The 25,551-nt window shown below is 36.6% G+C and overlaps 2 protein-coding genes across 2 annotated transcripts; both read right to left on the bottom strand.

Moving 5' to 3' along the window:
• Window positions 1-9,809: 9,809 nt before the first annotated feature.
• On the bottom strand, window positions 9,810-10,592 carry LOC145259252 (uncharacterized). Its single transcript, XM_080117089.1, has one exon. It carries the CDS (start codon window positions 10,590-10,592, stop codon window positions 9,810-9,812), a length of 783 nt encoding a protein of 260 aa, XP_079973215.1.
• Window positions 10,593-10,631: 39 nt separating this feature from the next.
• Window positions 10,632-11,393, bottom strand: LOC145259251 (protein CFDP2-like). The gene has a single exon (XM_080117088.1). It carries the CDS (start codon window positions 11,391-11,393, stop codon window positions 10,632-10,634), a length of 762 nt encoding a protein of 253 aa, XP_079973214.1.
• Between the last annotated feature and the right edge of the window lie 14,158 nt (window positions 11,394-25,551).

Below are 25,551 nucleotides of genomic sequence, written 5' to 3'. Positions count from 1 at the left end.
AATATAATACACTCACACACACACACACACACACACACACATATATATATATATATATATATATATATATATTCATGACTTTTTATTTCGGTTTCGATTCAAGCTAATGAACCCAATTAATATGGATATATTTTTTTTATTTTTGAAATCACGGCTGTATAACATAGAAAAATCGATAGAACATTAACTCTATAATAATATATACGAAATCTGCAAGAATTAAAATACCATATATTGATGTACTTAAGGACCGGGCTTTACCGGATGTTCCTGCTAGTTTAGATAAATACTTTTGCAGTATCAAAAAAACACTCTACAATAATATCAGATCGTCTCCATTTAAACTGAACATCTGCAGAATGCCAACATCAAAATATTCCATAAGGATGAGCCCCCTCTGGAATTTCCTCAGGTCCCGCTAGTCTATCAATATAAATATTAAACTCAGTGGATCCGCCGTCTTGCTTACATCTTGTCCATCAAAAACTTTAGCTCTTTTATGGAAACTAGTGAATCTTTTCGAAACTCCATAGCTTCAGTCATGAAATTATATTTTGTTATGTTTTTAGTTTGGGTTCGATTCTAACTGATGGAAATCAAATCATATTATTTTCTTTTGATATCATGACTATATATTGGGTACAATGTAATATGAAATAATCGGTAGATAATAAACTCTGTATTCATAAATATGTAACTGTGTAAATGAAAACATCAAATTAAAGCGTATTTTATAATCGGGCAACGCCGAGCGCCTCTCTGAATCGATATAATTATAAAACTCAAATGACCTTGTAACGAGTGATGTACCCCACTTTGCGGATTACGACATCCGGTTGCGCATGCGCGCATAAACAACGTAAACAAATAAACAAAAATTGCTTCTATTGCAGATTTTGACCTGCGCACTGAAATCTTAACGTTATTATTTCAAAATTATTATTTAACATGGGAAGGGTGTTTTTTTTTTTGCAATTATTCTTTATTACAACTATACTGTCGCTATTTTTTAAAAAAAACTAAACACCTTTAACCCGTTGACAAACATAAGACCAATTGTAGTAAAGCCAAGACTACTACTACTACTACTACTACTACTACTACTACGACTACGACTACTACTACGACTACTGCTACTCGCTATCCGTCCCTTTTCCTTCCTTCATTCCTTCTTTCTTTTTTTTATTATTTGTTGTATTTCTAGATACAAAATGGTTGTGTGAGAATGGTGAATTTGTTGACACATTTACTAATCTGTTTCAATATTAGTTTTATTTTATTTTATTTATTTAGGTTTTATTTTTTTTTGTCTTCGGGTTTTATGAATTTTTTTTTTTTGATTTTAAGTTTCTATAACTTGGTTGAAGTATTCCAATATGGGTTTTTCATTCTTATATTTGTCATCGGTAGATGCATGTGCGTTTTTTTCTGCTAAATGCCTTTCGTCGGCGTTCGATTCGTAGGAAAATCATGTTTAATTTTAGATTTTTGAGCGATTTTTCCGAAAAATAGGTAACTTTCAACGAATAGCGATGATTTCTGTTTCATGTTTGAGTGATCCGCCTGTGATTTTTCATTTTAGTATACTTTCATAGAAATGTTTCTGTTATGTTAAAAAAAAACAACTATTTTCTTTACGTCACAAGTGTCACACTAATACATAAATTCCATAGCTAATATAACATACTGACCCAGCGGGTCACGGGTAGTCTAGTACGATTATACAACTCTGTGGACCATACGCACGTGCTTGCTTGAATCTTGTCTTCGACGATGGGCGATTTCATGTTTTTAAAAAAGGGTTGACAGACGAATTTACGGGCAGCTGTGGACTTAATACACACTCGTTTTGCTCCAACTACTATATATTATTTTCAATATAATAATCGATAGAGAATTGTCTCTATAATAGTAAATACGTAATCTACATGAATTAAAATATCATATTTAAGCGTATTATTTTAACATTCTATTAGGATTCTTTAAAAAATGAAGAATCTATTTTAATGTGTTAATACTCTTCAAGTGACTTTTTGACCATCCTGTACTTTGAAAAGAAAAAAAAAAGCACGAACAGCAACAAATCAAAACACGTGAATGGAAATGACTCACATGAAACGTTAATTTTAAGCTTAGAATTTCCGGATTCAGCTCGGTCAGAAGTGAATTCAGAATGAACCGGAGAACAAAACACAGTTATAATTAATCCAGCTATGAAAGCGTGACATTACAGACCGGCGATGTCCGTTACTCGGGTTGTCAGCAGTGATGAATGGCAACTAGCAATTCCGTTTGCAGATATACGGATGTCGACATAATTTTCCAGGTGGGCTTGTGAACTTGCACACCTGTCGAGCGCCGCAACTAATTACGATTGAGAGTCTAATCTCTGACAGCTCGCAAATTTACACCGGCTGCGCTTTATCAAACACGCTTTCATGATTCAAACAATTAAGATTAAGGTGCGTTATAGAAGTCTAATAAAGGCATGATTAGGTTGACATACTAGTTCTCAGTAAATCAGCGAAGTTAAGAACCATTAAGCCTGGTCAATCGCAGATGAGAAAACATTTAGAAATACCAAGCGCTGTATGCAAGAGAAGGTCGACACTTAGCTGTCAAAGGATTACTATATTTTAGGAATCTATAATAACCCAATTGTCGGATGGTGAAGTAATAGCGCTGACTCTAACTGTATGGGCTTTCCTTTCCGTCGGACTTTTTTAAGCAACGCTTACTACACTTAAAATTAACGTTTCCTGTGACTCAAAACTACCTTACACCTAAAAGTATCCTGTTCCTCTAAAAGGCCACTATTCACTCATGTATGGAGTATTGTTGTTCCATTTGGGCTGGTGCATCTGCTGCTCGTCTCCCACTCCTGGACAGGGTTCAAAAGCGAGTCACCAATCTGATAGGTCCTGAGCTGTCATGTAGACTTCAGCCTCTGTCCCACCGACGAAATATAGCATCGCTCTGCTGTTCTACAAGTACTTTAATGGTGAATGCTCTGACAAACTACAAGCACTTGTACTCCCTTTACGTGACTACCCCGAAAACCTAACAATCAGATAAGTCCCACCCCTTCACGGTAGAGATCCATAGGTGTAAGAAAACCTTCTACTCCAATAGTTTCTTCCACAGAACTGGTAGACTTTGGAACCGCCTTCCGGGATTCTTCTTTCCCAACTGTACTGACATGCAGAAGTTCAAGTGTAATGTGAACAAACATCTTGCTACTTATCTCCCTGCATAATTCCCTGCAACTTATATGTTCCCGGTTGTATCCCCCTACTTCAAAGTGGCACTGTGCCTCGTTTGGGACGAAAATTGATTTAAAAAAAAAAAAACGCCGAAAAGGCGACCCTGGTAATTGGGCTTCATCTGAAGAGGCAATTTTAGTTTCGCCTGTATTGCCAGAGTAGACGCTGTAGTGTACTAGCCTAAATGCAGAACGACATTGTCTCATAGCACACAAGGTTGTCATCATCATATTTTAACCCTTTATGATATAGATGATTAAAAAAAATATTTATTGTTAATTTTAGTAAGTTTAAAATTAATGACATTATAATTGTCTCCAAAGTAGAACAAATTATGAAGTTTAATAGTTAAACCAACACTGAAAATGTTTGCATTTCATAAACTTGCCATGATTATTATCCATTCATCCATTCATTCATAACCTTGAGCCCATGGAGGGGCATAGGCCATTTACAACATTGTAGAAGCTTTTGTAACGAGGAGTTTTTATTCCAGGATGAGGGCGCGGCCCACGCCCAACCTTCCTAGAAGGTACATACAGTGCCTAGCATTCTCAAATGGTCATTCATGTACTGGCCAGTCTCAACGTTGCTTAATTTCGGTGATCTTGCGAGAACCGGTTTGTCAACGTGATTATTATTCATACTGTTTGAAAAAAAGTGTGTTTAGACAAAAACGAAATCCTCCACTTTCTGAGACAGATGGCGGCATACTGAATGTAAGAAGTGGACAGTTTTAATCTGGAAGTATCTGTCATTCACCATATACTGAACTAATACGTACAAGGTGTGTGTGAATATATTAACACTATGTATGGAGCATATCTAGCAACACTGGTGAGTTTGGCAACAAAGACACAGCATGTAGTTGTGTACACTACCTCACTGTTTTCTTATGTCTGTTCCACCATTAAAGACAATTACAGGTAAATTTTAATAAATAATAATACTTCAATTTGATCCGAAAATATTTTTGGAGTTTTCATGAAGATAATTGTTTACCGTCGAATTTTAGGAATTAGGAAAATATCATCTCACCACTAAACTGGGGATTATCAATAAATAAAAGAAAAAGTCACCCTTTCATTAAAAAAAAATTAATTGCTACCACCAAAGGAAGCCAGGGCAAAGAACAATTTACATTGAAAGAAAACAAGGCAATAAATAAATTAATAATAATTTTAAAAAAATCTATACAGTAAATTATACACAACTATGCAAAGAAAATAGAAAAGTATATGAAAAAGAACAACGGAGTTGTTAGGTCTAGAGTAAGGTTAAGGAAAAAGAACTAGTTGTTATTTCAGTCTCTCTTCACCTGCCGCAAAAAGTCGATACTGAAGCTAGAAAAAAATGCAAGAAAGAAAACATGGTTGAATAATATTCTTGAGGAAATATCAAAGATATCCCAAATATATTTCACTGACATTGTAGCTGAGAGAATACAATATGACCAAATAACACAAACACACACACACACATACACATACACATACACACACATGCATATATAAGTTTTCCAATGCCTTTCACTCTTATTCGATGAATTTTGACTAAGAGCGATTTACCGCTTGAAATATCAAAAGAAAATATAAAGTATGAAAACAACATCGTTTTTATACTTCATCAATTACCCATGACCTTGAAATTACATTTCAAAAGCATTATAGTGAGTAGATAATAATAATAATAATAAAGATAATAATAATAATAATAATAATAATAATAATAATAATATATCTTGATACATACGGAGAATAGAGTGACAAGGACAGAAAGGAGAGAGACAGAGACGGCTATGATCATCCATTCTACGTCAGTATTGCACTATGAGTTGAATAAATTTAATGTGGATTCCAAGTGGTTATGTTGCTGCTACTTGATAGGTAATTTGGTGTCAAGATCCCCCTACACATTCTGATGACGAGGAGCTTGTATATTAAATTCATTTTGTCTCTGATCCGATCGTACACAATAGGCAATTATTAGTTATTATTGTTTTGAAACATATGTAAATGATCCATTAATTTATTAATTAATTCACTTCTCTTTTAGTCCCTCTTCTATCCCTTCTCTAACTAATTCTCTCACTCTTTATATATATATATATATATATATATATATATATATATATATAAGTATATGTGTGTATGGGGCGTGTCTCTCTCTCTCTCTCTCTTTATATATATATATATATATATATATTTAGAAGTGTTTATTTTTGTAATATTGTTAATTTCAATGTATAACGTTTTCATTGAGACTGTTATGATAAAAACTGAATCACCGTTAATTTCGAGTAAAGCTCGATGTATCAATTTTATAGGTGCAGAGCATATATAGTACAACATTATGTTGAAATTCAAGATGACCGACCTGTAACAACATGGGTATGAAATTTCGTTCCTCAAATGAACGCACCAGGTTTATCATGTACAAAATTAATTTTTGTTGGTAACATCGGATTGAAACTATACCTGACGAGTTGACGTGAAAGAACATTTTTTATGAAAAAATAAAACTTAAACTTGTCATCTCATTAAAGAAACGGTTGGAGTGAAGTGATCCAAGATGAAATAACCAGGAATTATATAAAAGAAAAGTGTAAACCGGTGAATTTCAACAAAATGTTGTACTATATATATATATGTATATATATATATATATATATATATATATACATATATATATATGTATATATATATATATATATATATATATAGCCAGTAGAGTTTAGTTTCGTAGAAGTACATCCAATGAAACAACATGTGTCTACCAAAATAGTGCTCAATGAGTGAACAGAGCAGGTATATTAATTTTATTTATACAAACATTAATGGCTACATATGTGCATACATGTTTCTGTAATCACCCACGTTGGGGGATTACGTCTTCAGGCCAAGAATTACCTTCAAAAAGTCATATATATATATATTTATATATATATATATATATATATATATATATATATATATATATATATATATACTTAGCGGTAGAAGCTTCGGAAACGTTGGTAATGATGAGCTGTGCGGACTGAAATTTTCGTACTGACCGCACATTGTAAACAACCTGCCATCGTAATTGCTGGATGCACGGTATTTGAGGTGTCTCAAATTGTTTACAAGACAGTTTGTTTCGTCAATAAAATTGGTCGTAAATGTGGTTTGAGTAATTCTGAAAAGCGTAATATTACAGAACAGTTATCAAAATGTAAAACTATCCTCGAAATATCGAAAATGATGGGAAGATACCATCAAACTGTGATTAACTTTTTCAAATACTCATAAAGGTACGCAAGAGAGTTGATAAACGTTAATCTAGAGTTGTTTCAGGCCGTTCTCTACTCCAAATTTAAGGTGAAGTTGTTAAGAACCCTGGGCAGACAAGTGGAGAAGGCTTTGACCAAGCCGGATTTAGGAAGTGATAAAAAATTACTCGATGTCGCCTTCTGAAAAAAGTGCCAAAGCCTGTTAAGCCGTAGCAAAGTCCCCATTAAAGCAACATCACATGCAAAACCAATAGAAATGGGCAGAGGACAACATAAAAACGGATTTTTCCAAAGTTTTGTTCACGGATGAATGTGTGTCACTCTTGAAAACCCAGATGTGTGGAGCAAGTGATGGGTCGCAGATGGACAACATCGTCATCAGCTGCATCACAGCTCATCAGTGCGGCTAGACAGGCAACTACCTCAAGCCAGGATCGAAACCCGACGGCCCGAATGACAGTCAATCCTTCTAACCATTATGCTAATCGGCGGCTGCTGTACGAGTAATGAATTAACGATGATTTGACATCGTCCGAAATACCTAAGCTTGATCTGTTTACACAAAGAGCATCGCTTAATACGCTAATGGTAATTCGTGTATTAATCCTCAATGTGCTGAACTCAGGATAAGGAGCATTATAGCAAGCCCCTATCTCCCCAATGGTTTACTTCTACTTGTGCTGCTGCCATTGCATAAAGGCAGCATCCGTTCCACAGATTCAACCGACATAACTCCAGTTCAAACAGACAGAAGTATATAGAAGCTAAAAATAAGAGTAAGAGAGTAATAGCGACAGCTAAGACAGATTACACTGAAACCACCACAAACCGCATCGAAGCAAAGGAATTAGGAACCCGTGATTTTGGGAAAATCTACAACAGTGTAGTAAATAATGGGCAGTGAACGATCCCCTCCTATTAAACAATCATGAGGTTGCTTGCACGGCAACCGACAAGGCTAATCTGCTTGCCAGTCGGTTTGCCTCAAACTCCACACAGGACCCGGCACACCACTGCCTCTCCGACTTTCCTTTGCGGACAGATGCCACACTAGACGATTTGAAAATCACTCCTTCTCAGGTGCATGGTATCATAAATAACTAGATACCTCAAAAGCATGTGGATCAGATCTCATCCCGGCTGTTCTATTAAAAAAAAGGCTCTGCTGCAGTTCTATCCAAACTTTAAAATAAATGCCTTAACGAATCTTGCTTTCCCGACTGCTGGAAAACCGCTTTTGTGGTACTAGTTTTCAAGAATGTTGGTGAAAGAACTGTGATGTGTTTGTGATTATTTGGTAAAACCGATACTTGAAAGGGTATGAATTATAATCAACACTGAATGCATTTATAATACATTATTTATTTAACTATAACATAAACTTAAATGTTCGTAATGAACGATTGAGGAACGATAGTCTATAGCGGCCATGTTGAATGTTCCCAGTCTATTCTCCTGGTCCCGCCTAGCTCGCCAGGCTCAACTAATCTCTTGATGGAAGGGAGATAATTCTGCATTTATCGATTTATGGATTATCTCTCTTTGACCATCTAACAAACTTACTCACTAAATTATCGCCACATTAGCCTTTTCGCGCTTTTCGCAAAAGTATGTGAGTACTTAGTTAATCAAGCCCTAGTCCAACACCTAACAACTGCTAAATACCTGACCGACAAACAATATGGATTCAGGCAAGCCCGTTCAACAGGAGATATCTTAATTGTATTCTCTGAACGTATATACCGCTCACTGGACAAAACAGGGAGGGTAGAGCGGTACTTACTTGTACTTGAAACGACATTCACCCTGGAGGAGTTGAGTCGGCTTCATGAAGATGCACATCTCGTACCACTGCGGCCCAAGCCCGGCGATCGGAGGTAAGATCCCGAGTGAGCAATAGCCAGTCACGTCTCCAACGAGACAGGCCATAGATGAGCGGGCCCGAAATAAGCTCAGCGTCGGCTTTGATAGTCACGAGCCACGTTCTTAGCTGGCCACCGACACGTTTTTTCGAGCTGGGTAGAGGACGTGGGGAGATAGCCTCGTGGATAAAGACCCCCGCATCACAGCGAGAGGCATGGCCGAACCATCGACGGCGTCGGGCCCGCAGTAGGTCAGTAAATGCCTGGAGATTGCAGCGACGCCGGACTTCTTTGTTGGCGACGAAATCTAAGGGACGGACATGTAGAATGCGGCGGAGATTGTAGTGGTCGAAAACTTCTACGCGTCGCAGATCCGCTTTCCGTATGGGCCAGGTCTCACATCCATACAAAAGTATTGAGCGGACGAGGGCCTGGTAGATTCGTATTTTTGTCCTCAGACGTATTTCAGGTCGTGACCATAATCGCCTTTGGAGTCGACAAAAGGCAGCTCGTGCGGCATTAATGCGCGCTTCCATCTCATTCATGCCTTGACCGGTACCAATGAACGTGCAGCCCAGGTATTTGAAGCTATCCGTCTCCTCGAGGGTTTCCCCGTTGAGAGTGACGGAGGACCGTTCTGCTTGGGGGATGCCAGCCGATAGAATCTTCGTCTTGCTGGCATTGATTCTCATGCCGATGGCAGCTGCCTTCTCCTGGATTCGGTTCAGCACCGTCTGTATATCTCTGTAGCTCTCCCCGAGAACCGCAATATCATCCGCGTAGTCCAAATCGGTAAGATGAAAGTTACGCCCCACCACGACGCCAGGATATCCAGGCAGCGCCTGCTCCATGATCCAATCAATAGCGTAATTGAAAAGGGTGGGCGAGAGCGCGCATCCCTGGCGGACACCACTGCTGACGTTGAAGAAAGAGGAGTCCTGGCCATAACAGCGGACACGCGTGCGAGTCCGATGGTAGTAGGCCTTGATCAAGTTGAGTAGCTTCGGGGGGATACCATCTGCTTCCATCACTCTCCACAGGGTACCGCGGTCGACCGAGTCAAAAACGGCAGCGAAGTCGATAAAGCATACGATTGTACACTGGTAGCACCAGCGCTGTTCCAAGGCTCGCCTCAGCGTGAATATTTGGTCGACGGAATCCGCATTGGTTAGGTCGAGTCCTTCTGTACCTTTCGCATTGAAACCGTCTCAGAATGAGGATAGTGAAGACTTTGGCAGCGACATCTATAAGGCTGATGCCTCTGTAGTTAATACATGTCCGTTTGTCACCCTTCTTAAAAAAGGGAAGAAGGATGGTGTCACTCCAATCTTGGGGAATCTCCCCACTATTCCAAATCTCAGAAATAAGCTGGTGTAGGCGAGGGGTTAATTTATCGATTCCGGTCTTGTAGACCTAAGCCGGGATTCCGTCCTCGCCTGGAGCTTTGTTATTCTTCAACTTGGCAATGACGGCTCTGATTTCTTCATGGCTGGGGGTATCCGACGAGCAATCGTAGAGATCTGCAGCGGTGGGGGTGTTTTGACCTGGTATTGTAGGTGGAGGCTGGTGGTTCAGGAGTTCACGGAAGTGCTCATGCCACCGATCCAATCGTGCGTTTAGCTCAGTAATGATTTCACCTCCACTGTTGTGGATGGATTCGCTTACGGATGACCTCGTCTGTGTGCTGGACTTCAATAGTTGATATAACTTGCGGGAGTCCCCTACCGAGGCCGCACGTTCCATGTCAGTTGCGATATTGTGCCAGTAGACATTGCGGTCGTTGCGGGCAGAGTGCGTTGTTTCTCGGCGAAGGCGACGATAGTTGGCATCTCCGTTGAGTCTGGCACGTTTAGCCTCCTCACCCAATTTCACCGTTCGACTTGAGATCCAGTCCTTTTGACGACGCTTTGTGAAACCCACGGTGTTGGCCGCTGCTTCAGTGACGTCCTTTTTGAGTGCTTTCCATATATCTTCCACCGATTCTTCTGGTTGTAAACCATTGAATCGCTTGCGTAGGTCCAGTCGAAACTGAGTCGCAGTGTCGTCCACTTTCAGCTTCGTGATATCAAGACGTTTTTGACGGGAAACGTGTTTGTTGGCCTTCAGTCGCATTGTGAGCTTGGCTCTAACAAGGACATGATCCGATCCATGGGTATTTCCTGTTTCAGCACCTCTGTAAGCGCGGCAGTCACGCATATTGCTTACCCAGCGTTTGCGTATCAAAATATAGTCTATCTAGTTCGCCGTGACACCGTCATTTGAGTACCACGTCATCAGATGATGATTTGGATGCTGAAACTTCGTATTGGAGACAATGAGGTGATTGTTCATCGCGAAGTTAATGATACGTTCGTCATTGGCACAACGATTCCCGACGCCAAATGGGCCCAGCGTAGATCTTGTTTGAGCATCCGCCTTGCCAGTTCTGCCATTCCAATCACCTGCTATGACAAGCATGTCGCCGACGGGGGTTCCGTTGACGGCAGCTTGTAATTCGTTGTAGAAGGTATCCTTTATAGCCTCGGCTGAGTCTAGCGTGGGTGCATAGACTGCGATGACAGAGACGTTGTGGATAACTCCTTTTAGCCGAATTCGGGCAAGACGAGGGGGAATGGGTTCCCAGTCCAAAAAAGATTTTTGTGCGCGGTCGCTCAGAGCGATTCCGACGCCATACAGTCCTGAGTTGTCCGTTACCCCACTGTGATAGAGGTGGTAGGAAGTATCTTCCTGTGGTACCTTGATGGATTGGTGACCACTGTCCGGTAATCTGACCTCAGACAAGCATGCGACGTCCACCTTGTATTGGTGTAGAGAGCGCACCGTTAGGGCTTGTGCCGCCTTAGATCTCAGGGTTCGGACGTTCCAACAGGCGAAGAAGTAGTTCTGTCTTCTTCGAAGCATTCCGGCTTGCAAATTTAACACTTGTTCCACCGGGTGAACAAGCGCGTCGGCTCCCGCGTACGCCGTAGTAGGGTCCGCAGTTGTATAATTGTGCATATTTCTCATCAAGTTTCTTGGCGGTAGTAACCACAGGCGGACGCCAGTCGCAAGTGTACACTGTGGGTGTGTGCCCAGGAACGGATATCCTTGCCGTTGATTGTCAGCAGACGCAGAGAGATAGTCCGACCATGGAGCCGCTGATTATCGACAGTCGTTCCATGGGTTTGAAGACAGGTTGCCGCAAGTTCCTTCCAGACGCAGACTATCACCAGGCGCCGTCGGTTGCTGGCAGACGCAGCTTGATTTAAGAGCAGACGAACAGTTATAGCGCTGAACACTCGCTTGCATTCCCGCTCATTCGGTGTTAACCGGTCTCGCGACGTGGACGCATGGGCGTGAATTTGTCTATCAGAGGTTATAAGTGACACACGCCTTATGGAACCATTTTATAGAGCAGTGGGGGCTCATACCAATATGCCCAGCTCCGGCATAACAGACCATTTGAGCCCTAGGGTAGAGCGGTAGCCCTTGATAGATCTAAGGCTTTTGGCAGGCTATGGCACGATTGTCTTCTAAGGAAAATTAGATCATATGGTATCACTGGAAGAAAACATAATGTAATTAAATCCTTCTTAAGTAAAAGAAAAATCCAAGTTGTCCTAGACAGTCGTACATATAAACAATATGATGTAAATGCGAGAGTACCTCAGGGGTTTATCCTTGGACCTTTATTATTCCTGATAGTCATAAATGACCTCCCTGATGAAATTGTTTCGGAGATGGGTATATTTGCTGATGACACCACTCTCTATTAACAGGCATGAGGGGAAAACAAATGAACACATATCTAAGGAAATGGCAGAAACACTAGAGGCGACCTCCAATCTTTAGTGGAATGGGGACAAGAATGGACGGTTACATGCAATGCTGCAAAGTCTAAGCTTGTTTCCCTCAATAAATACAAGAAATCTCCTCTACCACCAATAGCAATTGCCTGAAAGTACTACTTTTAAACTCCTCAGCCTAATGTTTACAGGGAACATTAACTGGAATATATACATTGAGAGCATTGCCAAGGCTGCTGCAAAGAAAATGGGCTCCTCTACTGTGCTAGAAAATTACTTACGCCTAAAAGTATCATGCACCTCTATAAGGCCACCATTCGCCCATGTATGGAGAACTGCTGTCACATTTGGGCTGCTGCATCTGCTGCTTGTCTCTCACTCCTGGTCAGGATTCAAAAGAGAGTCGCCAACCTGATAGGTCCTGTACTGTTATCTAGACTTCAGCCTCTGTCACATCGACGAAATGTTGCATCCCTCTGCCTGTTCTACAAATAATTTAATGGCGATTGCTCTGACGAACTGCAAGCACTTGTACCCCCTCGACGTGCCTAACCCGAACAAAGCCGACAATCAATAAGTCCTACCCCTTTACAGTAGAGATCTCAAGGGTAAGAAAGCCTTTTACACCAATAGTTTCTTCCTCAGTTTTCCGGGTTTATGCTTTCCCAACTGTACTGATATGCAGAAGTTCAAGTGTAATGTGTACAAATATATTTCTATTCATCTCCCTTCATAATGCCGCCGCAAATTATGTCCCGGATAGTAGCCCCCGACTTCAAAGTGTCACTATGCCTTGTTTGGGGGTGAAAATTGAATACAATATATATATATATATATATATATATATATATATATATATATATATATATATATAGTCAGCCATATACGTCTCTTTCGCTGTATCACAGCTCATCATTGCGGCTAGACAGGCAACTACCTCAGACCAGGATCAGAACATCGGCGGCTGCTGAATAAACGATATATATATATATATATATATATATATATATATATATATATATATGATGATTTCAACGTCTTGTCAGACGAGTGCCACTCCCTCAGACATTAAAATCCATGAGCCCAAATGCCTGAGGGAGTATCTATACAAATATGATGTTATAGAGTCTTAGCTTTGTACGACAGCTAATTCTCTCTCTCGGTTCAAAATGTTGAGATCCAGCAACAAGCAAGTGCAAGATAGCCAGCAACAAATTAAACTGCAGACCATCTTAATGCGGGTACTGGTCTCCCGCTTTGTTTTTTAAATCAGGGAGTTGCTTTTCCTAGAAATGTATATATATATATATATATATTACTTGTTGATTTTATTACGATAAATACGGTTAAATAGGGGCTTCGTCTCGAAGCTCATTTTTATTCATTTAGAAATCACCCATAATTTATTTATATAATATGTTTACTTTATTTGATTACTTTTAAAACAGTAACCTACGTACATGCATGTTTCTAGGTAACTACCTCTTGTAGGTTGATGGTTTCTAGGAATCGAACTCTGGACCATGTGTATCACAGACCAGCGCCTTTAACCGTTAGCGTATGCACTCCTAGATGATTATACTGTTTAGTTTTTCGTTTATAGATTTAGATATCTTGTTGATTTTTGTTAACTAGATGCTATACAGGGATGTCTTCACAGGAATAGGTTTCTGCTATCACGCCTTAAATGTAATTGAGGTATAACCTTTTACAACAATAAGGATCCTCGGATGCTAGGATTAAATTTTAATGCAGAGTTAAATAGCTGGGAATGATATAATCTAAACGAAGGATCTAAAATGCAGATATAGTTTCTATTATTTTAAACTGGGTAAGAAATATAAATAAAGTATAAAGCTCATCTTGGATTTTTTCCCATAACGGTGAGCATTTTTTTTGTATTCAGTTGTAGCAGTATTGATGGTGAAATAAGTGATACCCTCTTCAAATCAATAAAAGAACTTAACAATAAACTAGCAATTATTATTAAAAAATTAAATTAGCAAGTTGGGGACTAGAAATTTATTTAATTGATTTTGTCATCTGACATCTTTAGTTTCTAGAATCCATGCCGGTTTATATATTTACTTACTTTACTCTTTGTTCTAAATGTTTTTACGCATAAATGCAGGGGTAGACATCTTCTGATCGGAGGGAAACATATTTGTAGCTTTTAGCTGGTTTGCTGTCAGAATAATTATTAGAGGATATATACCATCTTGTTTAGATACCCAAGAACACACGAATTATAATTCTGGCTTTGAAGACATGAGCAACCTAAGTTGTTATTGGGTTAATAACATATGTGGGTTAAACCCAGATTTTCTACTCTCAGCTTGATGAGGGAAAGCGTGCCCAGGGTGGCCAAAAGATGAAGTATAAGGATAACATCAAACCAAATCTAAAGCGGTTTCACATGGACCTTGAGACACGGGAGGACGTGGCTGGGAACAGGTTGGCATGGAGGAGCGCTGTCCACAAAGGTGCTGCGCTTTATAGTAGTGACCTAAATCAAGCTGCTGAGGATAAACGCAAGCACAGAAAGGACAGATTATTAACCAGACACACCCAACCCCACGCCACCACCACTACCTTTATCTGCCCAAATGGCACAAGACAAATTGGGTCTAGGATTGGGCTCTATGCTCACTTGAGGACCCACAGAAGCCACAACGGAGGACAGTCTTACTCGGACACGAGTGACCGCCGATGAAACCCATGGGTAAAAAAAACAGTTTTTAAGATTTAATTTGTTTAATAAGCTATCCTAGCACGTTCTGGATCTGTTTGATTAAATTAATTATTAACTCATAGACGCTTGTTAGTAATCACTAGACCGAAAACATCAAACGGATTGAATTAACTCCATTTAGCTGTTATGGGAAATAAACTTGACCTCTTTTCCAATAGAAATACCTATTAGCAATTAACAACATATTTGGATTATCTCCCTTCGTAATTGCTTTTTAATAACGAGAGGAAAACATATGTAATTAGAATGATAATGAATGTAGAACATTAAATAATTATAAATAGATTAGAATCCTTTAATGGAAATGTTGTATAAGGATCTATATATATAATGCAGTTTTTTTTTATTCTCATATTCAATTAAACATTAAACCTAAAATGGTCCTAAATCTAAGTATTAAAATAACGATAATTTGTAAATATTATTTGCTACTATTACGAAACTAAAATTAACCGTAACGTTAATGCAAGTTTGTTATGGTCATATTATAAATATAGAAATAAAAATGAAAATTTCTTTTTAAAAAAATTAATTATGTTAAATAAAGAAATAGGGAAATCTAATTTAGGAACTCAACGAATGGGATATAGAATATTTTTTTAAATGGCTAAGGGTTTTTTATGGAAACTTCTTATGACTTTGTTCTTGAATACGGATACGAAAATTAGGTGATATATTAATATTTAAATGCGCTTACCGTGGAGGTTACCTCAAGGGTAAATGCTTCTCACGTGCGTTTTACGTTAAGGGAATGTTTCTTTCTTTTCCTTCACTTTTATAGATATACTAGCATGGGTGCCCGGCGTTGCTCGGGTGTTTGGGGGGTGTACGCTGATAAAAAAAAACAAAAAAAAACGGTCAATTTTTTAAACTTTTACCCCAATTATGGCCCCTTAAGATTAATAGTTTTGGGCTTAAATCAAGTTATTAAGTTAGATAAAATTTCAAGTGGTTAGATCCAAACATTGTCGGAGGAGTTTTGTAGAGTTCTAAAAGGGCAAATCGTTGAATTCTCACCCAATTAATCACCAGATTTCTGGCCAGAACACCTATCACATCGATTTCCCCAAATCTCAGTAAACTGTATATCAAATTTCGAGTCTGTAGACTAAAAATTGACAGAGTTGTTGCGTAGGCAAATGTACACAGAGATAAACACAGATACAGGCAGACACTTTCAATTTTATAGATATATAGATACATGCATGTATGTATATATGAATTACTATATATATATATATATAGAGAGAGAGAGAGAGAGATGCATGTATTTATATAGATATATAGATATATGCATGTGTGTATATATATATACATACATATACATATATATATATATATATATATATATATATATATATATATATATATATATATATATATATATGAAAGAATATGGAGAAATATCGAGGGTGAAAATCAAAATCGAATAAAGAGCAAATAAAACGTGAACCATCCCAATCTAATCAAGTAAGTGAATTTTGTCTCGCTGAATCCTACAATGGGGAATCGTATCACGGATAAAAGAGCTAAGGATGTTGTTTCTCCGATATTATTGGATTACTCCAACCTCTCGCGGAGATAATAATGCAACCCGTGCAAAGGAACCTCATTTCGTTTCAACGTACTGCACGAATGCGCGTGGGCAGAGCCTTCGGTTTTTATAGTGATCCCCGCTCCCCAGGGTATCCTACATCTTTTGCGAGGATGTCAGTTCTACTTCATTGCCCCTATCATTTGTATCGTTCTCGGGCGTTCACCCAGATAATTATATGCCTATCCGAGTTCTTCTTGACTCACTGACTACTTTCTTCTCTCATCTTGCTTGCAGACATTGTTAGGGGAGCACATGGATTTGATGCCTTGCCCCTCCCTCCCGCAGGATTGCGAGAGGATGGCGCTGTATTGGCTATAGTTGACGATTAGAATTCCTTTAGAGACTTTTTATTGATTTGCGCAGTTTTGTTATTACTGAAATAACTGGCGGTGTTAAGTAACAAAAAGACAGGAAAGATTCTGTGCTCCAATGTACCCTATTTAAGTCAGTGGCTAATCCAGCATATAAAGTTATGTTGTTGGACTTTCAAAGTCAGACACTAATAGCATTTAAGGTGACTAAACTGGTTCTGACTATTCAATTTATATATGTATGAATTTCCAGATTAGTTAAATTAACCGATACGTGTTTATATAAAAACATAAGCGAATCTGAATTCTATGCATTTAAGCCTGACGACTTCCTCTTGTGAGGAAATGCAAAACACTCCATATTATTTCTCATATATATTTTCATAACTATATATATATATATATATATATATATATATATATATATATATATATATAATTTGTTTTTTTGAAAAAGAAACGAAGCAGAATGCACAATTATAAGGAAAACCAGAAAATAAGAGCGTATGTTTTATATTTTGTTTACAGAACGTTTTTGATGAGGCAAGTCATTGGTACCGTCGGTTTCAAACCCGATTATAAGGACCGTTTTAGATACCTAAGTTTGAATCGAACGGTACCAATGACTTGTCTCATCTAAAAACCTCTGTAGACAAAATATAAAAAGATATATAAATATATGTGTGTGTGCATATATATATATATATATATATATATATGTGTGTGTGTGTGTGTGTGTGTGTGTGTGTGTGTGTGTGTAGGGCACAATAACTTAGTCGCAACAGTTCTCGCCATATCATCGAAGTTAAGAAACGATGAGCTTGGCCACCACGAGGTAGTTGATCAGTTGGAACAACTGGGTGCTCTATATACTGCATCGACACATAGGACTTTCCAGGGTGATAACTGGTAGCCGTTGAATTCCCTGGGAGAGATAGAGAAATAGCTCAGTGGTAGAATATTCGACTACAGATCGAATGCCCCTAAGTTCAAGTCCGGGTATACCTCTACATTTGTTTTTTTTTTTTGCTTTATTCTTATTAATAAGTTCAATTTACTATAAAAGAAGACGGACTATTTAAGATCGCTGCAAATCATTTCTTTGATTGCATATTTGAGGTTAAACATTGAACAGAGGCGAGTTTTCCAGGGTATTCCTCGTCAATCCTAAATATCAGCTAACACGGTATTGTCAATAAACACAGATGGCATTATCAGTATTATTTTTAAATTAAAAAAATTCGAATTAGTCCACCGGACAAATTATTCTTCGAAATATATAATATCAATAGCGGGTTGATTCTATAATAATACATACGCAGTTTGCATGAATTAAAATATCATTTTTAAAAAGTAATGTACGACTGAGCAACGCCGGAGGCCTGCTAGTTAAAAATAAATGAACGTGTAAATCGTGTTCTCATTAAAGTCATAGTTTCGATTATTTCGCCAAAATAGAAAATTAAATAAAACACTGATAGAAACGCATAAAGTAATTGTCACCAATTGTGTGTAAATGTGATGATCTGTCAGTATATTGTACAATTTTCGATTTTTGAGCGATTAACAAGGCTCGAATATGGCTTTAATGAGACCTGATTTTTATTTTAAGATATTTTTAATTTTATATTTTAGCTATTTATTTATTTATTATTATTATTATTATTATTATTATTATTATTATTATTATTATTATTATTAAAACAATATTTTTAATGTTTCAAAATATCGACCGTGTCTTTCAATGGAGTTTAGGCGTGACTTTATGAAATAATCTGACTTTAAACATCCAGACATTATTTGAAACTGTACCATTCTTTAACAAACTCGCATACAAATCAAAAAAAACTTTTCATTAAAGAAAATTATTTGCCAATCCCAACCTATAAACTCGACGCTTCCATGCCAAAAATACAATAAAAATGAAACCAACATAGTTTGTTTAAATAGAAAAAAAATATTATTAAAAAAGTTAATTTATTTCATTTATTAAGGTTTGGCATTTATTTCTCTATTGATATTAAAACTATTTTGAACGACATTTTGTTGTCGAGTACAAGCTAATAATAATAATAGTTAGTGGCAACATGAAAGCTCCATTTATTACTGTTAGGGTTAGGGTTAGGGTTAGTGTTACGGTTAGGTTAACACTTATTACATATAATACTTACACGTCCTGTCGAAATTAGTACAGATTAAAAAAAAAAATTACGAACAATAATCCAGTAAAACATGTACTTTTACAAAAATCACTCACAATTATGTTATTAGATTTTGTGTTCAAAAACAATTATTATTATTGTTGTTATTATTACTATTATTATTATTATTATTATTATTATTATTAATATTATTATTATGTGTCATTATTATGTGTTATTATTTTATGGCAATTATTTAGTGGAAATTAATTGATTGCACTTACCTACTGGATCTTGCGGAATCTTAAACATTAAGCCGTACGATAAAACTCTATAAATCGACAAAGTCGATAAAATCCATATATATTGTAAGTATTTTTCTATCATTTTTTTTCATTTCGTATTATTTGGATTATTGTTCGCATATGGAGTGTCATTCTCACAACTCATAAGAAAATGTAACTTCCAACTTCTCCAGATGTATCTTGTTGACTCGGGAAACTTTGTGTTGAACTTGGGACTCTGAACGGAATTCCAAACAGGCCCCTCTATATAATTCAATGGTTAGCATGCTTTTGTTCTGTGAGCTATGCGTAGGAAGAAGTCCTGTTGTCACAATTCTATCCTAAGTAGCGTCCGGACTGAGGAAAAACTTTAACACCCAGAGAACGTTGACTTATAACCGAATTCTCCTAAGTATTTTGTAAATTATACTCTTCTGAAGGTTGAAGGTTCAATTCTCAGTGAAGTGGACCCTGAAAATACAATTGTCAATTATTAGGACTTCTATCCAGTCATGACTTTTGGTATGAGAGCAAGGCATGAGGTTGATTAAATAAGGATTCTGTTTTAAATTCTGTACACTAAAAAAAAAAATCCTTAATTCGACAAGATACACTTGAAGAAGGCTGTAGGTTACATATACCGAAACTGAATGAAAATAACAGCTTCGAGGAGAACTAGTTAAAATAATAAAAATAATACAAATTATCAATCCTCATCCCCAAAACACAGAAACATAAAATATTTTGAATAAGAAATTTTCCAGCGAAATATTTTGATTGAACTTACAAGTAACACTTGTATTACTCAGCCGGTTTGGCATCAAACACTTCCTTAAGCAGGAGACATATGTGTAGGGGGAATATCTATCTATCTATCTATCTATCTATCTATCTATCTATGTATATATATATATATATATGTATATATATACATATATATATATATATATATAGATAGATATATATATACGTATATATATATATATATATATATATATATATATATATATATATATATATATATATATAAATTTGCGATTTTTTCCAAGGAACTCTGCCTTTTGGATCATTTTGGACAATTTGGAATTTACCCATTGGATTAGAAATTTTAAATTCGACCGTTTTGGATTTTACCATTCTTGAATTTTTTACCCTCGACCGGACTATCCATCCATGTGAAATCTTTTTATCATTTTTCGTTTACCTCCTATTCCCCTTACTCCACCTTTTTTTTTTTTAACCAAGTAAGATCTGTGACTTACTTGTAGTTTCATTAAATACTTTTATATGCAAAATTCGATCCTGCATTTTGCTAATTCCTGCCCTCTGATGAGAAGGAGAGTATTTCTTCGAAACTCCGCGGATTAAGGACTATCCAATTATCTTGTGCTTCCTTTTTTAAAATTAAATATGTTTTTAACTCTTTTTCAAGATGTCTTTTAACATGTTTTATTAATCATTTGTTCATATATATATATATATATATATATATATATATATTATGGTGATGACCTGTACATTTCAGTTGACCTATATTATTTTGCCCTAGATATTTTTTCGCGCCTTTAACATTTCCTGTCTGGGTCACTTTGACTTTTGTTTCCCTTTATTTTATATTTTATATTTAACGTTATCATTTTTTTCTCTCTCTCCTTTCTCTTCCCAGATCTTTTTTATTTATAGTTATGTCTCGGAAGTAGAGTGAAAAGCACATCTTATTTTTCTTTTATTAATATTATTGGAATATTTTCTTTTTTTTTGTACACATTTTTGTGAATTGTTGCATAGATTTCTCCTTTAGATTATTATCTAGTGTTTCCTTTTCAGATTAAATATACTTTTAGTTTATTTCAAAGTGTTTTTTAACATATTTTATTACCTGTTTGCTCATATATATATATATATATATATATATATATATATATATATATATATATATATATATATGAGAGAGAGAGAGGGAGCGAGAGACGTTTACCCCATTTTGGAGGCTCCCACCTCCTATTACATCATTGTGAAAAAATCATAATCGGACTGACATCTCCTTTATTAAAATTCGGACTTTATCAACAACAACAAAAAATGCAAATAAAAATGATTTTATCATTTCACAACATTTTCAGGTTTTAAAATTTTCACAATTCAATACATATATATATATATGTGTATACATATATATATATATATATATATATATATATATATATATATATATATATATATTAGTGGTCTGGCAAGGCCACAAGGAAACAAGCAAGCAAAAAAAAAGAACAAGAAAAACAAATAACGCTGAGCTAAATTTATGCTGAAGTAGCAAAACTTAAGTTGGTCTGCCAGGAACTATCTATCCATATGTAGCTAAATTTGAGATACATTTGCTTACTTTGAAAATATAGGTTGTTTTAACAGTTGTTCTGAAAATGTCACTATAATATAGTGTTATAATCCTCAAAAAACTCTGCAAATTTCCATGCAGTTTCGCCCCATAGAACGAAAGATTTAAATACTCTATTTTACTAGCAGTATAGATTTATCCATACACACACACACACACCCGTACACACACACACGTACACACAAGTCCCCACACACACACGTACACACACGCACACACACACACACATATATATATATATATTTATATATATATATATATATATATATATATATATATATATGCCACCTATCTAAGAATTTAAAAAAATTGAGGATCGTTGGAAAGCTGATGACCTGTCGCACATTAAGAAGACCATCCATACCCACGGTCTTATTTTTTGCACTTTTTTCCAGCCACAAATTGGTTCAATCATAGTCATTTGTTTTCCTTGTTTTGCATATCAATTACAAATCCCTGCTATTTCTCCGATAGCCCTACATGCTTCTATGGTTTCAAATGATCAGAAATAACAGCAAAGTTGAAGCTTTGATTCCACATGTTTCTCATATGTTATATCTCACGCCTTTGGTTTTTAGACGTGAAGAAAATTCAATAGTGTATGAGGATTATTTTATAGTGAATATATTCGTAATCGAACGCTATGTCCAAAATATGGGGCGACATAACATATGAGAAATATTTGGAATCATGTTTCCCTTTGCTGTTATTTAAGATCATTTGAAAATAAAGCAGCACGTCTTAGTCTCCCCTTTATCAAAGTTATATGGTTTGGGGCATATATATATATATATATATATATATATATATATATATATGTGTGTGTGTGTGTGTGTGCGTGTATTTATATATATATATATGTATATATACATATTTATATATATATATATATATGTGTGTGTGTGTATGTGTGTGTTGTGGAGGAATCAGCCTCCAAATGGACTGTTCTATCTATTATATAAACCATATACCTTTTGACCCTAGGTGTGGATTAAACACCAGAGCGATCCTCGCTTGCCCGGTGCCGTTTATAACTCTTTTCTGTTGTAACCTTTTTACGTTGTTCTTCCAGTAATGCATTGTTAAAATTCTATTCCGTTGTTCTGTTTTCTTTGTGGTTTATTGCAAGCCATAACACTGGCGACATTGGATTCGGAGAACGTACGTTTAAAAACAGTGTTCTAAAAAACTTAACACTGGCGACATTGGACTCTAGGAGCATACTAAAATCGAAACCAGTAACGACATTGGAAAAATACTGGCGTTGAAATAGTATTCTAAAAATACTAACGACGTCGGCCTCAAATGTTATCAAGCCTAAGGAAGCATCTTACATAACACGTGCAACTGAAGGGTGCGCGGCAACTAAAAAAAAACACAGATCATTATGGGGGAAAAAAGAGTTGAATGAAAAAAGTTTGTCACGACTTTCAAAGATAGCGGTTTTCTTTTTCAAAATGAAAAAAGGTTCGTCACGACTTAGAATGGTAATTTTTTCATAATTTTGGAAAAAGAATTCGTCACTTGGTTTTTTCGCTGCTAAAACCGGGCGTTATTTTGTTCTCTGGAGAAAAATATACACTTGATTGTTTTTTCTTTAGGCAATGCACTTTTTATATATTTATGTTTTTTCTGTTGGTTTTATTGTCTGGAGGAAGAAATGAGAAAGAATAAAACAGTTTTGTAAAATTCAGCAAACGTTTTGAAATTGTTAATAGTGACAAAGCAAAATAGACGAATTGAAAGTAGCGTTGGAACATTTGACCAAGTTGCATATCGATGCCGAAAATAATCAGTCACAATCCGAAAAACTCTGGACTGAACGTCAAATACAATTAGAAGAACAACAACAGGAATTGCAAAACAGTTAGCCGAATGTCAAATACGAACCGAGGAACAGCAAAAGGAAGTTTACAAACAGTTAGCTGAATGTCAATTACGAACAAAGGAGTTACTTACAGAAATTGTTAAGAATATACCTAACGTGGAAAGCAATTCAGCATTTTCTCAGAATACAATATGGACCGCGATAGACAATTTTAAATACAAGGAAGAGGAAACATCATTCGTAGCGTATTTTCGGCGTTGTGAAGATGTTTTAATATTGACTGCAACAACTTGTCTGAACAAATGAAAACCAGACTTCTACTACGAAGATTGGAACCGGCTGAGCATGATAAATTCGTGGATTACAACTTGCCTCGGAAAACAGTAGATTTATCATTCAAGGAGACGGTAAATTTGTTAACATAACTTTTCTCGTCGAAAGCGTCTCTTTTCCATAAGTTTTGGAGATGTTTGAATGTGGTAAAAGACGATAATGACAATTTTGCCACCTACGCAGCTGTAGTGAACACACATTTAGATTACTTTAAGTTCTCTGAACTAACAGCAGAAAATTTTTAATTTCTTGTTTTTGCGCAAGGGTTAACCTCGGGAAAATATGCGGAAATCAGGCGCCGAGTCCTTAAAAAATTAGAAAATGAACCGAACTTTACACTGCAAAAATTGAGTGAGGATTGTCCTAAAGTCGAAATTATAAAAAAAGATGCAATAAATATCTAAGCAGGCATCGCGAATATAAAAAGTAACTAAGAAAAAAACCGTCGAAATGGCACACAGACACTAACCACCGAAACTCAGAAAAACTAAAAGCACCGAGTGCTGGTTACAGATGTGGTAGAATACATTTTGTAATGGATTGCCCATTTTTAAAAACAAGATGCCATTTATGCAATAAGATCGATCATAAAAGTTCGCACTGTAGGAACACTCAGAATAGAAGCCATGTACGTCGAACCAGAATTAAGGACGTCGTAGATGAAAATCTACGCAAATATGTAATGGTTAACATTTTCGGCAAGGCTATTAAATTCCAATTAGCCAGTGGATCGGATCTTTCAATAATAAATCTCCAAACGTGAAAAATAATACGAAAGCCGACTATGTTAAAAACTTACTGAACGGCGACGGCCGTTAATGGTAAAACATTTTTTTTTTTTTGAAAGTGAATTAATTACAAACTTCACTTTACGGGGAAAACAAAATAAAAAAACAACAACAAAGATTGTATGTGCTAAGAGATAGTGAGAACCTGTTCGGTTCTGACAGCATGGAGGAGTATCGTCTCTAGGATCTTTCTATATCAACATTCTGCAAGTAAATAGATGCCCGCCCAGAAGAAACGGAGAAACTTATAACGTGTTTTAAAAAAGAATTCACAAATGTATTTACTCCTGGCCTGGGAAGATGTACAAAAATGGCCGCAGATTTTAAGTTAAAACCTGCCACATAACCGGTGTTTAAAAAGAAACGTAATGTCTCGTTCGCTTCCCTGAACCAAGTAAATAAGGAACTAGACAGATTGGAAAGCATCCGTGTACTGATTTAAATTGAATATAGAGAGTGGGCTGCTCCGGCAGTTTACGTAAAGGAAAGGTCCGGGTAATTTGCGTTTGCGCCGACTTCGCGACCGGAATCAACGTGTCCTTAGAAGATTTTCACTATCCATCACCTAGTCCAGAATAAGTGTTCACGAAATTAAATGGCGGCAAAGTTTTTTCTAATATCGACCCAAGCGACGCTTACCGACAGATTTCGGTAAACGACAAAAGCGTTAACCTCCTCGGTTTTAACATTCATCGGGGTTTTTACAGATACGAAAGACTCGCGTTTGGAGTCAAGGTGGCGCCCGCAATATGCCAACAAGTAATGAATACTATGTCGCCGGTCTTCGACACCGCAATCGCATATCTTGATGACATTATCATAGCGAGCAAAATCAGGGAGGAACACGAAAAACATATCAGACAAGTATTCAGTCGAATACAAGATTATGGATTTAAGATCAAAGCAGATAAATTCGAGTTCTTTTTACAAAAAATTAAATA

This window comes from Euprymna scolopes, chromosome 34, assembly GCF_053919585.1.
Source record: "Euprymna scolopes isolate OS-2025 chromosome 34, ASM5391958v1, whole genome shotgun sequence".
Lineage (NCBI taxonomy): Eukaryota > Metazoa > Mollusca > Cephalopoda > Sepiida > Sepiolidae > Euprymna > Euprymna scolopes.
The sequence above is the reverse complement of the archived record's forward strand: the minus strand, read 5'-3'. Positions and strand labels throughout refer to the sequence as shown.